The 13,373-nt window shown below is 67.2% G+C and overlaps 1 protein-coding gene across 6 annotated transcripts; it reads right to left on the minus strand.

The window, feature by feature from the left end:
- Window positions 1-1,366: 1,366 nt before the first annotated feature.
- LOC111161891 (Rho GTPase activating protein 45) lies at window positions 1,367-12,783 on the minus strand. 6 transcript variants are annotated; one of them, XM_022525951.1, is made up of 23 exons: window positions 12,506-12,777; window positions 11,279-11,606; window positions 8,970-9,113; window positions 8,657-8,741; window positions 8,501-8,573; window positions 8,244-8,310; window positions 8,004-8,141; window positions 7,869-7,933; window positions 7,609-7,719; window positions 7,435-7,515; window positions 5,936-6,118; window positions 5,673-5,810; window positions 5,395-5,585; window positions 5,173-5,294; window positions 5,011-5,094; window positions 4,734-4,838; window positions 4,456-4,628; window positions 3,988-4,176; window positions 3,772-3,909; window positions 3,450-3,676; window positions 3,157-3,367; window positions 2,411-2,516; window positions 1,367-2,082 (listed from the first exon to the last, which is right to left on the minus strand). In XM_022525951.1, the coding sequence occupies exons 1-23, from the start codon at window positions 12,593-12,595 to the stop codon at window positions 1,769-1,771; spliced, it is 3,363 nt and encodes a 1,120-aa protein (XP_022381659.1). In that variant the 5' UTR covers window positions 12,596-12,777; the 3' UTR covers window positions 1,367-1,768. The 6 variants fall into 6 exon arrangements, with proteins under 6 accessions (XP_022381659.1, XP_022381658.1, XP_022381660.1 ...); XM_022525950.1 differs by lacking the exon at window positions 12,506-12,777 and adding an exon at window positions 12,320-12,436; XM_022525952.1 differs by lacking the exon at window positions 8,244-8,310 and having other exon boundaries at window positions 8,004-8,193; window positions 8,525-8,573; window positions 12,506-12,783.
- Window positions 12,784-13,373: the final 590 nt, after the last annotated feature.

A 13,373-nucleotide genomic window follows, 5' to 3' on the forward strand; every position in this document is an offset into this window, starting at 1 on the left:
GTCAGCAGGGTTTGTGGCTGGCGGTTTGGTGTGCGGCCTCCTCTGTCGCCTCCAGCAGCACCGGGCTTTCCTCTGGGAACATGTCCCTTTGCTGCGCAGGGACCACAGCCTCCGCTGCTGAGCACATCCTTCCCACAGCCCCAGCGCTGCTGTGAGCTGGGCGGTTGCTCTGACACCGGCCTAGACGCCCCTCCTAGGGTACGGGGTTGGGGGTGGCAGCAGGGGGGGCCCATTCACATGGCCCCAGGCCCCGGGACATTCTGTGAGCCTGGGCCAAGCCTGGCCTGAAGCCGGCCCCGAAGGAGTAAATCAGCAGGCCCTCCGCAAACAGCATCAGAGCCCTCGGCTGACTCTCCTGGCCAGGCTCCAGGGCGCTTCTCAGGACGCGCACGCCTTGACGAATGGGCGTATGTGGCGCGTCACCGTCCACCGGAGCGCTGGTCAGTTGGAGAGTTTCGGGTTCGTTCTTGTGACCATTTTAAGACATGTGTCGGACGGATCCCTTCTCGGCCTTTTGGCTAAGATCAAGTGTAAAACGTATCTTGGATCGGCCGATTTTTTTCTGTGAAAGGACAGGAATAGGTGTTTTCAGGTCTGGGCCAGATTGTCCCTGTTGTGCTCTGGGCAGCAGGGGCCGAGGGCAGCACCGAGGCGTGGGCGTGGGCGTGTGCTGTTGGCCAGCGTGGGGCCGCGGTTTGCTGGCTCCGAGGCCTCCCTTTCCGGATCTTTCTCAGCTGTGGCTGGCGGGGGAGGGCCAGGCCAGCTTGCACAGAGCGTTCTGTCCGCCACTGACGCTGTTGGTCTGAGCCGGGGGTGGGCTGCAGGGTTCGGGCCGGCCCCTCTCCCCAGCTGCTTGTGTCCCGAAGGGTGTGAATTGCATCTGGGTTTTTGCGACCAATGAAAGGTTGGCTCTTCCTGCTGTTGAGCCGTCCTTGACCCTCCAAGGTCAGTCCGGCGGGGCTGAAGGGGTCTGTGAGAGGAATTGGGGAGGGTCCCTGCTGGCTGCCGGCCGGCGGTCCGCTGTGCTGCCCTGCAAGGCGGCCCCAGCTCTGAGACTGGCCAGCGAGATTGAGGCTCACACTTGGGTGCTCGGGCATCGGCCACGCTTTGGGGCTTCGTGGCCACACCCAGCTGGTGGCTGCTGCCCGGACAGCCTGAATGGACTGTTTCTGCCGTCTGGGAGGTTCCTCCGAGCAGCCCTGGGCCGAAGTTTCTCAGGAGTACCTATCTGATGCCGGTGTGTGCACAGCCCACTTGGGCTGTTTTCTGGTGGAATTTCTCTTCCTGAGAGTCCTCTCCAGCGGGGAGCCAAAGACACGGCACAGGCCTCTGTGTCCCCCTCCCGCCGCCGCCAGAGAAGATGGGCTCAGATTTAAAACTTTATTTTAAGCAAAATGTGCACTTGAAAAACCTACATCGTGACCCGGGATGGACATCACACATGCCTACACCCCGTGGGGCCCGACACTGCCTCCTGGACCCCGCCATCGGGCTTCCAGCGTGGCCTTCCATGGCGGCCTGGTGGCCCACAGGGTGGCTGGCTCCGAGGGCAGGGCCACTCAGCAGGGGTGCACATGGCTTCTTCACACAGCCCCGGCACACAGGCGAACATAGGGCAGGCCTCTGCCTCTCCCTGTGCTCCTGGGAGCTTCTGGAAAAGGCAGCCAGCAGCGGCCTCAGTGCATTGGGCTCGCAGCATGAGGCCTCACAGTGACTAGACGTCCCCAGAGACCTCCTCAGCCACCAGCCGGCCGGCCCGGCGCCCCAGCTACACACACTCTGGCTGCCGCCCCGGGCCCGTGCCTGCCTCGAGCCGTCCACCGCGGAGCCCCATGTCGGGCAGTGGGACCTTAGCCACGTTGTTGCACTGGTTGGCGTTGAACTCAGCAAGCTGCTGGGTCAGGCCCTCCCTGTCGCCCAGTTGCTCCTCGCTGCCGCTGCGGCTGCCCTGGGCCACCTCCGTGCTGGCCTCGCTGCCCTGCTTCTCCTGGAAACTGAGGCGGTGTCCCCTGTCCGCTGGGGACAGCAGCTCTGAGGCCTCCTCTACCTCAGAATCAGAGTCATTGGAGGCCACCCTGGATTCTGGGAGGTCAAGAAAGGTGGGGGGTGGGGGAGGTGCGGAGACAGGACAGACGGACACGTCGTGACCAGGAAGGCCCTGGGGACGGGCGCCTGACATGCTGTCACGCTCCCCGCCTGGGACCGCCCGCCCGCCACCAGAGGGCAGTCTCTGGGCACAGGGCTGTTGCCGTGACTACCCCGCTGGTGACTATGCCACACCTCAGGAACACGTCAGACAGGCGAGCTCTTCATGGGATGCAAACCCACAGCTGTGCGGCCTCTGGGCACCCAACGTGGCCCCGTGACACCTCGTCGCCCGGCTGCCCACCTGGCTGTCGCCACCACTCACCTGGGCCGCCATCCGCCGCCTCCTGCAGGGGGACGGTGGCCCCCGCACTCCCCTCCGGGTAGGGCGCCTGCACCCCTGCCTCGGCCCGTGCCGCCTCTGAGCCATCCTGCAGGTGGCGGAACGGGGCTCAGGGAGGGCCTGGGATGCCCGCCAGGCCCCAGCTCTGCTCTCGTTCTCGTGAACCAAGAACCAGGAGAGCCTACAGCTCCTCAGTGCTCCCTGCGGTGTGCGTGACGTCACCGCGTCCCGTGCACGCGCGGGCTGCCCTGGCCCCGCCGGGGCAGCAGAGTGAGGTCCCACGTGGACAAAACCAGCGTGTCCTGCTGCCCCTGCACCCCCACAGTCCCGGGAGAGGGATGGCGGACCCTCCACGGGGACTAGCGCACGAGAGTGAGAAGTTGGGAAACCATGCACACAGAGCCTGCGGAAGAGAGCTGGTGGCACAGCCAGGTGACGTGGCAGGTGGGCGCAGCGGGGCAGCTCGTGAGCCGGAGCCCGAGGATGTGCCAGAGGCGGTGCAGAGAGAGATGGACGGACCGGCCGGGCTCCAGAGCCAGGTGGGGGAGGTGCGGCCACAGGGCTTTTGCACTGGTGGTCAAGCTTCCCCCAGTGGAGCTCTCCCTCTATCAGTTCTTTGCTTAAAAGATGCCTCTGGGGCCCCTCCTGACGAGCCTGCTGAAACCAAGGCTCTCCGTCCCAGCCCCCTGCTCTGAGGGGACAGCCCTGGGGCCCACCCCCACCTTCACCTGGCCCCCAGGCACCTCCTCGGGTTCCTCCTCAAAGATCAGGCCGTAGTGGGTGATGAGGGTCTCCACGATGCGGGCCTGGTGCGGGTAGTCGACCAGGGAAGACAGGGACACGGTGGCCTCGGTGGGCCTTGGCCGCAGCAGTGTGGGTCCGAGCACGATGCCCAGGTTCCCCGGAGTCATCTTGTTGTCCTGCTCCACCGCCACGATCCTAGGGTCCCGCGGGTGCGGAAGCAGGTGTGAGTGCCCGCTGGGGCTCCCCAGGCCCTGCCGACCTGGACCCCGGCCCTCACCTGCGCAGGTGCCGCAGTAAGTACGTCAGTGTGGCCCGGTTCTCGGGGGGCAGGTCCTGCAGGAGCTCCCGCAGCCGGCCCGCCATGGCCATGGCCGCGGCCTCAGTCTCTGCAGGGTCTGCCCGGCCCCGGGACGCCACCTTGGCCTCCGCCTCCGCCTTCAGATTGTCCTTGGCCAGCCCCACGAGCTCGTGGTAGAGGCGAAAGGAGAGGATAGGTTCGGGCAGCTGCGGGGGGAACGGATCGGTGGGGTCCACGCCCCGGCCCCGCGGCCCCACCCCCACCCAGCTGGGTCTGAGCTGCGGCCCCGCCCCGGTCCCACCTGCCGCAGGTAGAGCTTGAGGACGTTGCTGATGTCGTGGGGTGAGGCCTGTGACAGCTCCACCAGCTCCTGGCCGGCCTCGAACGCCTGGCACAGCTTCTCCACACGCGTCTTCACCCCGTTGAGACGGTAGATGCCCTGTGGGGGCGGCCGTCAGCCCGGGCCACGCCCGCCCCCCTGCCCGGACGGATCCCCCACGGCCGCCCCCGCGGTCACCTTGGTGTGCAGCGCCCGCTGCTCGATCTCACAGACGCACTTCTTGACGATGAAGGGGATGCCATCGGGCGCACCGCGGGCCGCCTGCGAGAAGTCCTGGCCGAAGAGCTGCAGGCGACCCTGGAGTTTCTTGTGGCCGCACTGGATGGCCAGCGTGTCCAGGCACTTCTTGTGGCAGGCGAGGCAGCACTGCGCGGGGGCGCCCCGTGAGCAACCCAGCCCATGCTGCCTCTGCTGTAAAGCCCTCCTGACCCTGTCCCCCTCTTGGCTGGGCGCCGCACCTCTGCCGCCCCGGCCTGGCTCCGACGGGCCAGCCTGCTCCCACCTCCAGGCCCTGGCCCTGGCGCTGACCTCTGCCAGCTGACTCTTCCCCCCCCGCCAGGGCCCTCTGGGTCTCCGCAAGCCTCCCTTTGCTCCCAGCTGAAGGGAGCCAGCTGAGCACGCACGCCCGGCCGTGCCGCCCCTCACCTCCTCGCACTCAGCCCCCTGGAAGTAGACGTAGCTGTTACATTCCCTGCACTTGGCCGGCGTGCGCAGCTTTCGCAGACGGTGCGTGCGGGCAGCCTTGGACAGCCCCACGTTGCGGAAAGGCCCACTGGGCATGGCCACTGGCAGCTCGGGGGCCATGCCGTTGAGGTCAGCTGAGGGTCAGGGCAGGTGGTCAGCCTCAGCAAGGCCGGTCGGGGCCAGGCCCAGCCGTGGAGTCCAAAGCCCCGCCCCACGACGCCCACTCGGGGGCCCCTCACCCTGCTCAAAGGCTGACGGCCCTGTGCTGCCCTCCTGGTCCACCAGCTCCTCGCTGGACGACATGGTGCCGCTGGATGACATCCGCTCCAACTTCTTAAAATCCCCTGAGCAGGAAACGGGCGTCAGGCAGCCCAAGCCCACAGGGGCCGGGCACGGGTCAGCCGGACCCTCCCCAGAGCTGGCTCACGGCCCTGCCTGTGTGATGAGACCCCCGCCCCAGACCCAGGCCAGTCACAGCTCTCCGCCCCCAGCCTCCAGGTAGCCAGGCCCCCTCACCTGAGCCAGGGCTGGGGTCCAGGCTGCCCTCTGAGTCTGACATGGTGGTGGGCCACGACTTGTGCACCTGGTGTCCACGCCCACCTGCAGGAGGGGTGTCCAGTGGGGACTGAGGGGCCCTGGGGAGGCCACGCCCACCCCCTACCGCCACCGGGACCTTACCCCTGTGTTCTTTGGCAGGTGTGCCATTGCTGGGTCCACCTTCCTCCTCAGGGCTGCCGGTGGCCTCTGCCCCCGTGGCATCGCTGACAAGGCTCCCCTTACGGGTGCGCATGACTGGGGACCTGGAGGGACAGGACGGGGATCCCGGGAGCGTCAGCGCACCCAGCCTCATCTCAGTGTGGGGGGAGCCCCGCGGCCCCAGGCACGTGCAGGCAGCTGTACCAGGCGTTGGCGGAGACGTGGGGCTCGAAGTCATAGCGCACGTCGGGCTCCTCGTCCCGCTGCAGCTGGCCCACGTAGGAGGCGTACTGCTGCCCCGGGTCGTACAGCTTGCTGCTCTCACACAGCATCTGGAAGTGCACGGGCAGTGAGGCCGTCTGCATGTGCAGCATCTGGTAGTAGGAGATGGTGGCCTGCGGGCGACGGGGTGCCGGCGTGAGCCCCACTGGCTGCGCCTCCGACCCCCCAACGCCGGCTGGAGCGCGGGACACGGTGCGCACCGACTTGATGGTCTGGTCGCTCTGCCGGATGACCTCCTGGATTTGCCGCAGCACCGTCACCTTCGTGTCCTCCAGCTCCTGCTTCTGCGTCTTGGCATCGGCCACACACGTCCGGTAGGTGGCCATGGCTTCCTCGGCCTGGATGGGGGCCGGGGCGCGCACACAGAGCTCAGCCGGGTTCGGACCTTGGATGTCCCCTGTCCCTGTCGGGAGCTGCACCCGCGGGATCGGCCCCCCACTGCCCTCTGCCCTTCCGCGCTCACCTTGTTCTTAGCCTCCTCCTCCAGACGCCGCCGCTTGTCCAGGGTCTTGGAGGCGGCGGCCCCGGGCCCCGTGACGGCCTGCTCCTCCTCGGCCTTGACCGCCAGGAAGTGGGCCTTGCCGTGGTCCTCGCAGCGCTGTGTGTAGCCCTGCTTGGCCTTGCGCAGGTTCGACTCCGCCTCTTGCTGCGGGCGTGGGGGCGAGGACGCCGTCCAGAGCCATCCTCCAGCGGGGCCCGGTCCCCCGGCTCCCCTCCCCGACCGGTCCCCTGAGCCCCCCGCACGTGCCCACAGCCCACAGCGCGGCCGCACGGACCGAGGCCCTGCCCCAGAGCGGACGGCAGGAGAACCGGAGGGGACGCCTGCAACGGGTCCCTGGGAGGACCCTTTCAGCCCCCAAAGCCGGGACGCGAGCTCCGCGACCCCTGAGGCCCCCGCCCGCCCCCGCCAGAGTTGCAGACGCGCTTCCGTCTCTCACTTCCCCTCGTGCACAGGAGAACAGCGAGGCCGGCCCGGCAGGAAGCCAGGCACCCTCAGGGTTGGCAGGAAGAGCGCTCGGTCACAAACCCCGTGGGCCTTCTGGGGGCCGCCCTGCGCAGCCTACACCGTCAGAGCCTGCCACGCCAACGCCAGCAGCACCCGCACAAAGTCCTGAGGGCGCTCTTACACGCGCAACACGGAACCCAGGAACCACATGAGGAAAGACAACTGCGGACACTCATAGGCTTCTACCCAGAAAAACAGGCCGCAGGTAAAGTCCCGAGCCAGAAGAGTAAACCGGGTGTGGGGGTCTGCGGCCCGCACCAGCGAGGGCTGAGTCCTCTCATATGGCAAGAGCTCTGGCAAATCAAGAAGAAATGGGCCTTTGTCCAAAGTGAGCAAAGGACAGGAAGAGAGGGCTGGGAGGAAGACAGGCTCGCCCGCGCACACCCTCCCCCAGACACCCGCTCTGGGCGCCCGTGGGAGACGACGGCCTGGCCGCTCGTCCGCAGAGGGGCCCCGGCGACCTTGGCACTACAGCCTGGAACGCCAAGAGCCCCGCAGTGCCCAGATGGCCCGCCAGTGGGACCTGGTGAAACAAGCCAAGCGGCCTCTACAGCCGTGACAGGTGACAGGGACGAGGACGCAGCTGGTGGGGGGGGTCGTAAAAGGCCCAGAGCCTGAGAGTGAACCCTTGTGGAGAGCCCAGAAGGGGAGGCACGTTTGCTGGCAGCGCCAGAAGGAGCTGGGGGTGGGAGCCGCGGGCCCTGTCAGCAGAGCTCGGAAGCAAGTGAAGATGCCAGTAGCTTCGGAAAAGTCTCACACAACCGCGGGGAAGAGACTTGCCCTAGACTTGCGAGCACCTCAGTCCCCTGCCCGCCCCACCCGCCCTGGACATGCCAGTCTTCCCCCTCCTGCCCGCACAGCCGGGGGTGGCGGGCCTGGCATCTGAGGGTTAGGGTCAGCCCCGAGCGGAGGCAGGAGACCACAGCGCCAGGCCCCTCCCGCCCCCGCCGGCGTACCAGCTTCCTCTGGGCGCGGTGCCACGACTCCTTGATCTCCTTCCTGCGCTTCTCATGCTCCAGCCGCCTCAGGTTCAGGGGCTGCAGGGACAGGCTGTGAGCAGGGGATGGCACTGGCGCAGCCCCACCCCCCACACCCCCACCCTCCCCACCCCCGACCGCCTGCCCATGCACCTGCGTGAGGGTCTGGCTCTGCAGCGTGCCCACCGCCTGCACCATGCTGTGGCCGAACTCCAGGTCCTGCTCCAGGGCCAGGGAGTAGATGGACAGGAGCGGCATGTGGGGCTGGGAGGGGAGGGCAGAGGTCACGGGGGGCGGGGCTACGCAGCCTCCCGGGCCCCGCCTCCCCGGCTTCCTCTGCGGGTGGCCTGCACCCCTCTGGCCGCCCCAGGGGTGGGGGTGCTGAGACACCCCGGCGGGCCCGGGGACCCCACCTGCTGCATGAAACTTTGCCTGCAGTTGTGCACGATCTTCTGCACACCTTTGGCGAAGTCCATCTCTGCGGGGGAAGCGGAATGAGCGCGGGGCCGCCGGGCCGGCCCCCACCGGAGCCCGCCCGCCGCGCCTACCCAGCGCCGTGCGCTTCTCCACGTAGCCAATGAGGTCCTTCATGTACTTGGCCATGTTCTTGGCGTAGTGCAGCGCGGCGTCCACGCCCCCCTCGCAGCGCTGCAGCAGCATGTCCACCTCCTCCGGGGCCAGGCAGCCTGCGGGGGACCCGCTGAGCGCAGCCCGGCGCCCCCAGCCCTCCTGTCCGCCCTCGGCCCGACCCGCGGGCGCCTGCCCATCCCGGCTCAGAGGAGGCTCACCGGCTTCGCAGTCGTCCGCGCTGGGGACGGCGCCTTCGCTGCCCGGGCTGTACAGGTTCTCCATGGTCTGCGCAGGAGAGACACGTGCATCGGCCCCAGGAGGGGCTCTGTCCCACACACCCCCGCAGGAGACAGCCACTTGCCCCCCACCCTAGACGGAGGAGACAGCCACTGCCCCCCCACCCTGGATGGAGGACACAGGAGTGCCCCCCCCATGGGGCCCGGCCCCATGCAGCATCCACGTCACCCCTGCTCACCTGGATGGGGTCCCCAGGGGGCACTGACAGGAGAGTGCTGCTGTCCACTTCCCCCATGAGGAACTCAGACACACTGCAGGGCAGGGCAGGGTCAGCACCCAGAGATGAGCGGGCCCCGCACACCCAGTCCCGTTCCACAGGCCCCGTGGCGCTCACGTGTTACTGAAGGAGAGAGCGATGGTCTCCAGGGCCTTCTCAAACTCCTGCTTGTCACACTCCTGGTTGCTCTCATAATGGAAGGCTGGTGGGCAGAGACAGGGATGAGAGGGGTTGGCCCAGGCCGGGACGCACCCACCCCTGCCTGCCTGCGACTAACTGAAGGGAGCCCTTAGCCCAGGGGCAGCACGAGAGCAACCGTGCCTATCAAATTGCCGTGCACCCTTCAAAACACACTTCAAATGTCCCTTCCTCCAGGAAGCCCTCCCAGGTGCCCCCAGAGCCCTCCCTGCCCTTCCTGGGGCCGGCTGACCTCTGATCTTGGCAATGAGGGTGCCAGCAGCAGTGAGCGACTCCACGGTGTTCAGCAGCGGGTACCTGGAAATGATCTGGCGCATCACACGAAGGGCGTCGCCCAGGTACTCGTGGGCCAGGGGCCGGCGGGCCTCGAGGAGGTCTGTGGGGCAGAGCAGGTGTGAGCAGGGGGGAGCGCCGGGCCCCCGGGAAAGCCTGCGTGCCGCCGCCTCAGAGCTCCTGACCCCAGAGGGGAGACTGAAGCAGAGGTGGGGAGGGCAGCTGCCCAAAGCCCACTCCGGGCCTCTCTGGGCTGCTGGCCAGGTCCGCGAGGGCCGGACCGTGGTTTAGGCAGTCCCTTGTGCTCAGGACACTCTTCATGTCCTCCCAGAGAGCAAGCTCCTGCTTGACCTTCACGTTGCAGTCCTGGTGCCCGCCTCCTCCATGTAGCCCCCTAGGCCACTTTCCTGCCACAGCCTCTCAGGGCCGCTCAAGGTTCTGTCCAGCCCGCCAGCCATTATCTACTCCTCCCTCATTTTGCAGATGGGGAAACTGAGGCACAGAAAAGGGAAGTTATTTCTCAAGAATGATGAAGCTTTTCCATGCACGCCGGCTTCGAAGGCGTGAGAACCCCAGACAGGAAGGCCCTGCTTGGCTTCATCTTGAGGGCGGTGGGGAGCCACAGAAGGTGCTAGAGTCAAACAGCATCAGGGTCAGATCTGTGTCTCAGAATGCGACCTTAGACAGCCTCCGCAACAGTCGCTCACGACCCGAGGATCTGGAGGTTCACGCTCCCCTGAGTGAGCCGGCCCGCCCCCTCCCTGCCCTGTAGACAGTCTTAATGAGAAAAAAGTGGTGTGTGCCGGCAAAGCCCTGTGCACACAACACGGCCCGCTTGGTAGGAGCAAAACCACGGGAATGAGAGGGCTGCAGACAGGGACCCAGGAGGACTGGCGGCCCGCTGGGAGGGCAGCCCTGACACCCACGTCCCCTCCCATGCCATACCTGATGGATGGTGCTATCCTTTCTCAGCACCCACGACCCCCACTGAAGGTCCCCACAGGTGAGGGGGGTGGCGGGGGGAGCTCCACCCCAGCCCCTCAGGCTCCTGCAGGATCCAGGGAAGGCAGGGCCACGCCCCTTCCCTGTCCCCCCAACCCCGGTGCTCCCTGCCTGGTGGGTGGGCCCTGCACTGTCCCTGACCTGGGGGCTCCCTGCTCTGGCACCGTCACAGTGTGCCCACATCCTCTGCCACAGCCAGCCACCCCACAGGCCCCACAGGGGCCCCATTGCACAGATGAGACACCTGAGCCCAGGGGAGGAAGCGGGGAACTCAGCCCACAGCCTCTCCTCCAGGCTGCCCGAAGCGGGTGGAAGGGGCCCAGGCGGTCCCAGCTTCCCGCACTTCGCACTTCGCCCTCGGGCTCAGCCCCGCCCAGTCCTGGCCTCCAAGGAAGCGCCGGTTCGGAAAGGAACTGAGATTAGACAGTTTCCCCAGGAAGCCGCTCTGGCCCCCGCCCCACCAGATAACCCTGGGGGCTCCCACCTCCCACCCGGCAGGGGCCAGGCCTCTGGAGAGGCCATGAGGAGGCTGAAGTCAAACCTCAGCTCTGGCCCCTCCTCAGCCAAGAGAGCCAGGGGTCAGGACCCCACGGAGGCCTCAGTTTGCAGATCTACAGAGCGGGGCCTGGGGGGAGCAGGAGCCGGTCAGCGCGGGGCATGGTCCGGCAGCGCAGTTTCTGGGAGGAGTGGGCTGCGGCCACGAGGTGCCCGGGACAAACAGGAAGCGGATGAAAATAACTCGGCAGGAGGCTGGGCTGTCAGCGCCACACGGAGGAGAAAGCGGAACTGCCGTCCCCAACAGACAGCTCACGCCTGCGGCTCCCATGCCAGTCCTGCCCCTTGTCCCTCCAGGAGCCCTCTCCAGCCAGGCCCCGTCGCTCCAACCCGCCCCACCTCTGCTCTGGCATTCTCTATGGCTACCCGTGGCCCGCGGGAGAAGAGTTGGGGTCCCCCCCACGCTGTTCTCGACGCCTCCAGCGTCCTGCACTTCCTACACCAGCAACGCCCCAAAGCTTGTTCCCCCGAACGTATCTCCATTTTGGGTTTCCGAGCACTGTCCAGGGGGGATGCTCCCTCCGCCTCCAAGCCTCTCTCTGCCTGTGGCCTCCAGACTCCTACGCATCCCTCAGGGCCCTGGTGGCGATGCAAAGCCTTCCGAGACGGCCTCTTTCCCTCCCTCCACCCAGCCTGGAGCCCGCAGGCTTTGAGGTATCTGTGTCCAGCTCTGCCTTCCGCCCAGGCCTCAGTGTCCCCGGGGCTGCTCACCGTCACTCAGGACACACTCCTTGAGCTTCTCAAGGGCCTTGGCAAAGCGGCCCACGTCGGCCAGCAGGTGAGAGATCTCGCCGGTATCAGGGCAGGGACCCTCGACGGGAGGCTCGGCGGGGCTGGCTGCGGCCAGTGGGCTGCGGTGGCCCCGACCCAGCGTCCAGGAGCTGGCGCCGGACAGCGGGAAGCCAGCGGCGCTGGCATGGCGGCTCAGGCTGGTGGGTCGTTTGAGGGTGCCCGTGGCCTTGGCATTCGAGGCTGCACTTGGCGGCTCCAGGCTGGGTCCAAGGGACACTGTGTCAGGCCCGTCTTTCCGGGGCAGCTCCTGGGAGGGTAGGGCAAGCTGGTGACCAGGGGTTCCAGCCCAGGCACTGCCTCAGTCTCCCCAGAAATGAAGTGGGGGTTCTGGAGGGTCTCTGGCCTGACCCCATGGGGGATCAAAGGCCAGAGGTCGGAGGGCCGAGATTTGGTGCCCTGCCCCGCCCACACCTGTTACCCAACATCCTCTTCCCCCGGCTTTCACAAACAACGGTCTCTGCCCAAACCACAGCCAGGGGTGGGGCCTGTGAGGGCGGGGGAGGGGCACCCCACTTCCTGGTGGAGTAGGGCGGCCCAAAGGGGGTCCTCAGCCTCTGTAGCCCCCTCCAGGCTGCCGCAGACACCCTGAGTCCCTGCTGAAGACGCCTTTGTCGATTCCTGTATGCCTAAGAGTCCTGTGAACCCCCAAGTTCCACAGACGCCCCCAGGCTTTGTAGATAGCCCCTAACCTTGTAGCCCGCCAGACCCCAGAGATGCCCCCCAGGCCCTCCACCCAAGGTGCCTATTTCGTGCCCAGCTGCCCTAGAAACCTTGGCCCCATGGCCACGGTCTAGCTCTCACCTCAGAACTCACCGCTGCCCCCAGACTCCCTGACCACCGCCCTGTGGTCCCAGACCCAGGGCCGCCCCCTCCTCAGCCCCCTCCCACCTCCTCCCTTGGCCCCACAGACAGCCCTGGAGGAGGCGGAGGGATGCGGTGGGCAGCCCAAAGGGCTCCTACCATGAGCTGAACGCCAGGGTCCCAGCCTGTCCTGCGTGGCCCGTGTTGTCCAGCCCGGTAGGGGCTGTAGCTGGTGGGAGCCCCCCGCCGCCGGCCCAGCATGGAGCCGCCGGGCCTGGGCCCCTGCCGCCTGGGTGCTTCTCTAAGGTCCCGCCCGCTCTGCAGTCCAAGGAGAGGCTCACTCACCCCCAAGGGCTGTGGGCTGGGGCTTCCCGCCCGGTTCTTTTTTGAGATGGAAGGGGTTTTCATGAGCTCCCGCTTCTTCCTGGAGAACATGGTGGGGCCCCGGGCTGGTGGCCTGAGACGGGCGGGCTGGGGTCTGGCAGGTTGGGGGTCTCAAGGCTGTGGCTCTCAACGGTGGCTGCCTCAGGCCCACATTGTCGCCGGCCATCCCCTCCCCAGCTGTCAGGCCCACGTGATAGGCCCGGCCCTCATTGGCGGGCCCTCCCCCCCACAGGAAAAGGCCTCCGGAGGGAGGCTGTGCCGGCGACTGGTGACGCAGACCTGCCCCCCACCCTCCCAGGCCTCAGTCTGCCCCTCCACGCAGCAGGCTTGAAGGTGGGGTCCCGTCTGGGTGGGGAACCACCAGGGTCCCACCCCCAGCTTCGGCTCTCAGGAGCTCTGTGCAGGTGCTGGCCCTGGCTCCCAGGCGCATGGGCGGAGGGGGCACGCGGCGGCACACCGCAGGGGTGCAGACCCTCTGTCAGACACGCCCAGATGCCACCAAGCGCATGATGACATGTAGGGACCTTAACAGCTCTGCAGACGTCAGGAAGCTCGCCCGTGGAACGGCCAAGCCAGAGCTGCTCTCTCAGACCTTGGGCATGGCATGGACATCTGCTATCCAGCCCCCTCCGTCCCCTACCTCTGGCAAACTGGTGGCACAGGGGACAGCAGGCCACCACCCCCTAGCCCTGTCCCCCCAGTCCAGGGACCGGACCCCAGGCATGCCAGGCAGCAGCACTGACAAGGCACGGTGGGAATCATGCCTGCGGCCACCACTCAATAGCAAGAGCCAGCCCCAGGGCGCTCAGGGACCCCCCACCTGCGGCTC

The sequence above is a fragment of the Enhydra lutris genome, unplaced genomic scaffold (assembly GCF_002288905.1).
Source record: "Enhydra lutris kenyoni isolate GAN:26980312 unplaced genomic scaffold, ASM228890v2 scaffoldscaffold86, whole genome shotgun sequence".
Classification (NCBI taxonomy): Eukaryota; Metazoa; Chordata; class Mammalia; order Carnivora; family Mustelidae; genus Enhydra; species Enhydra lutris.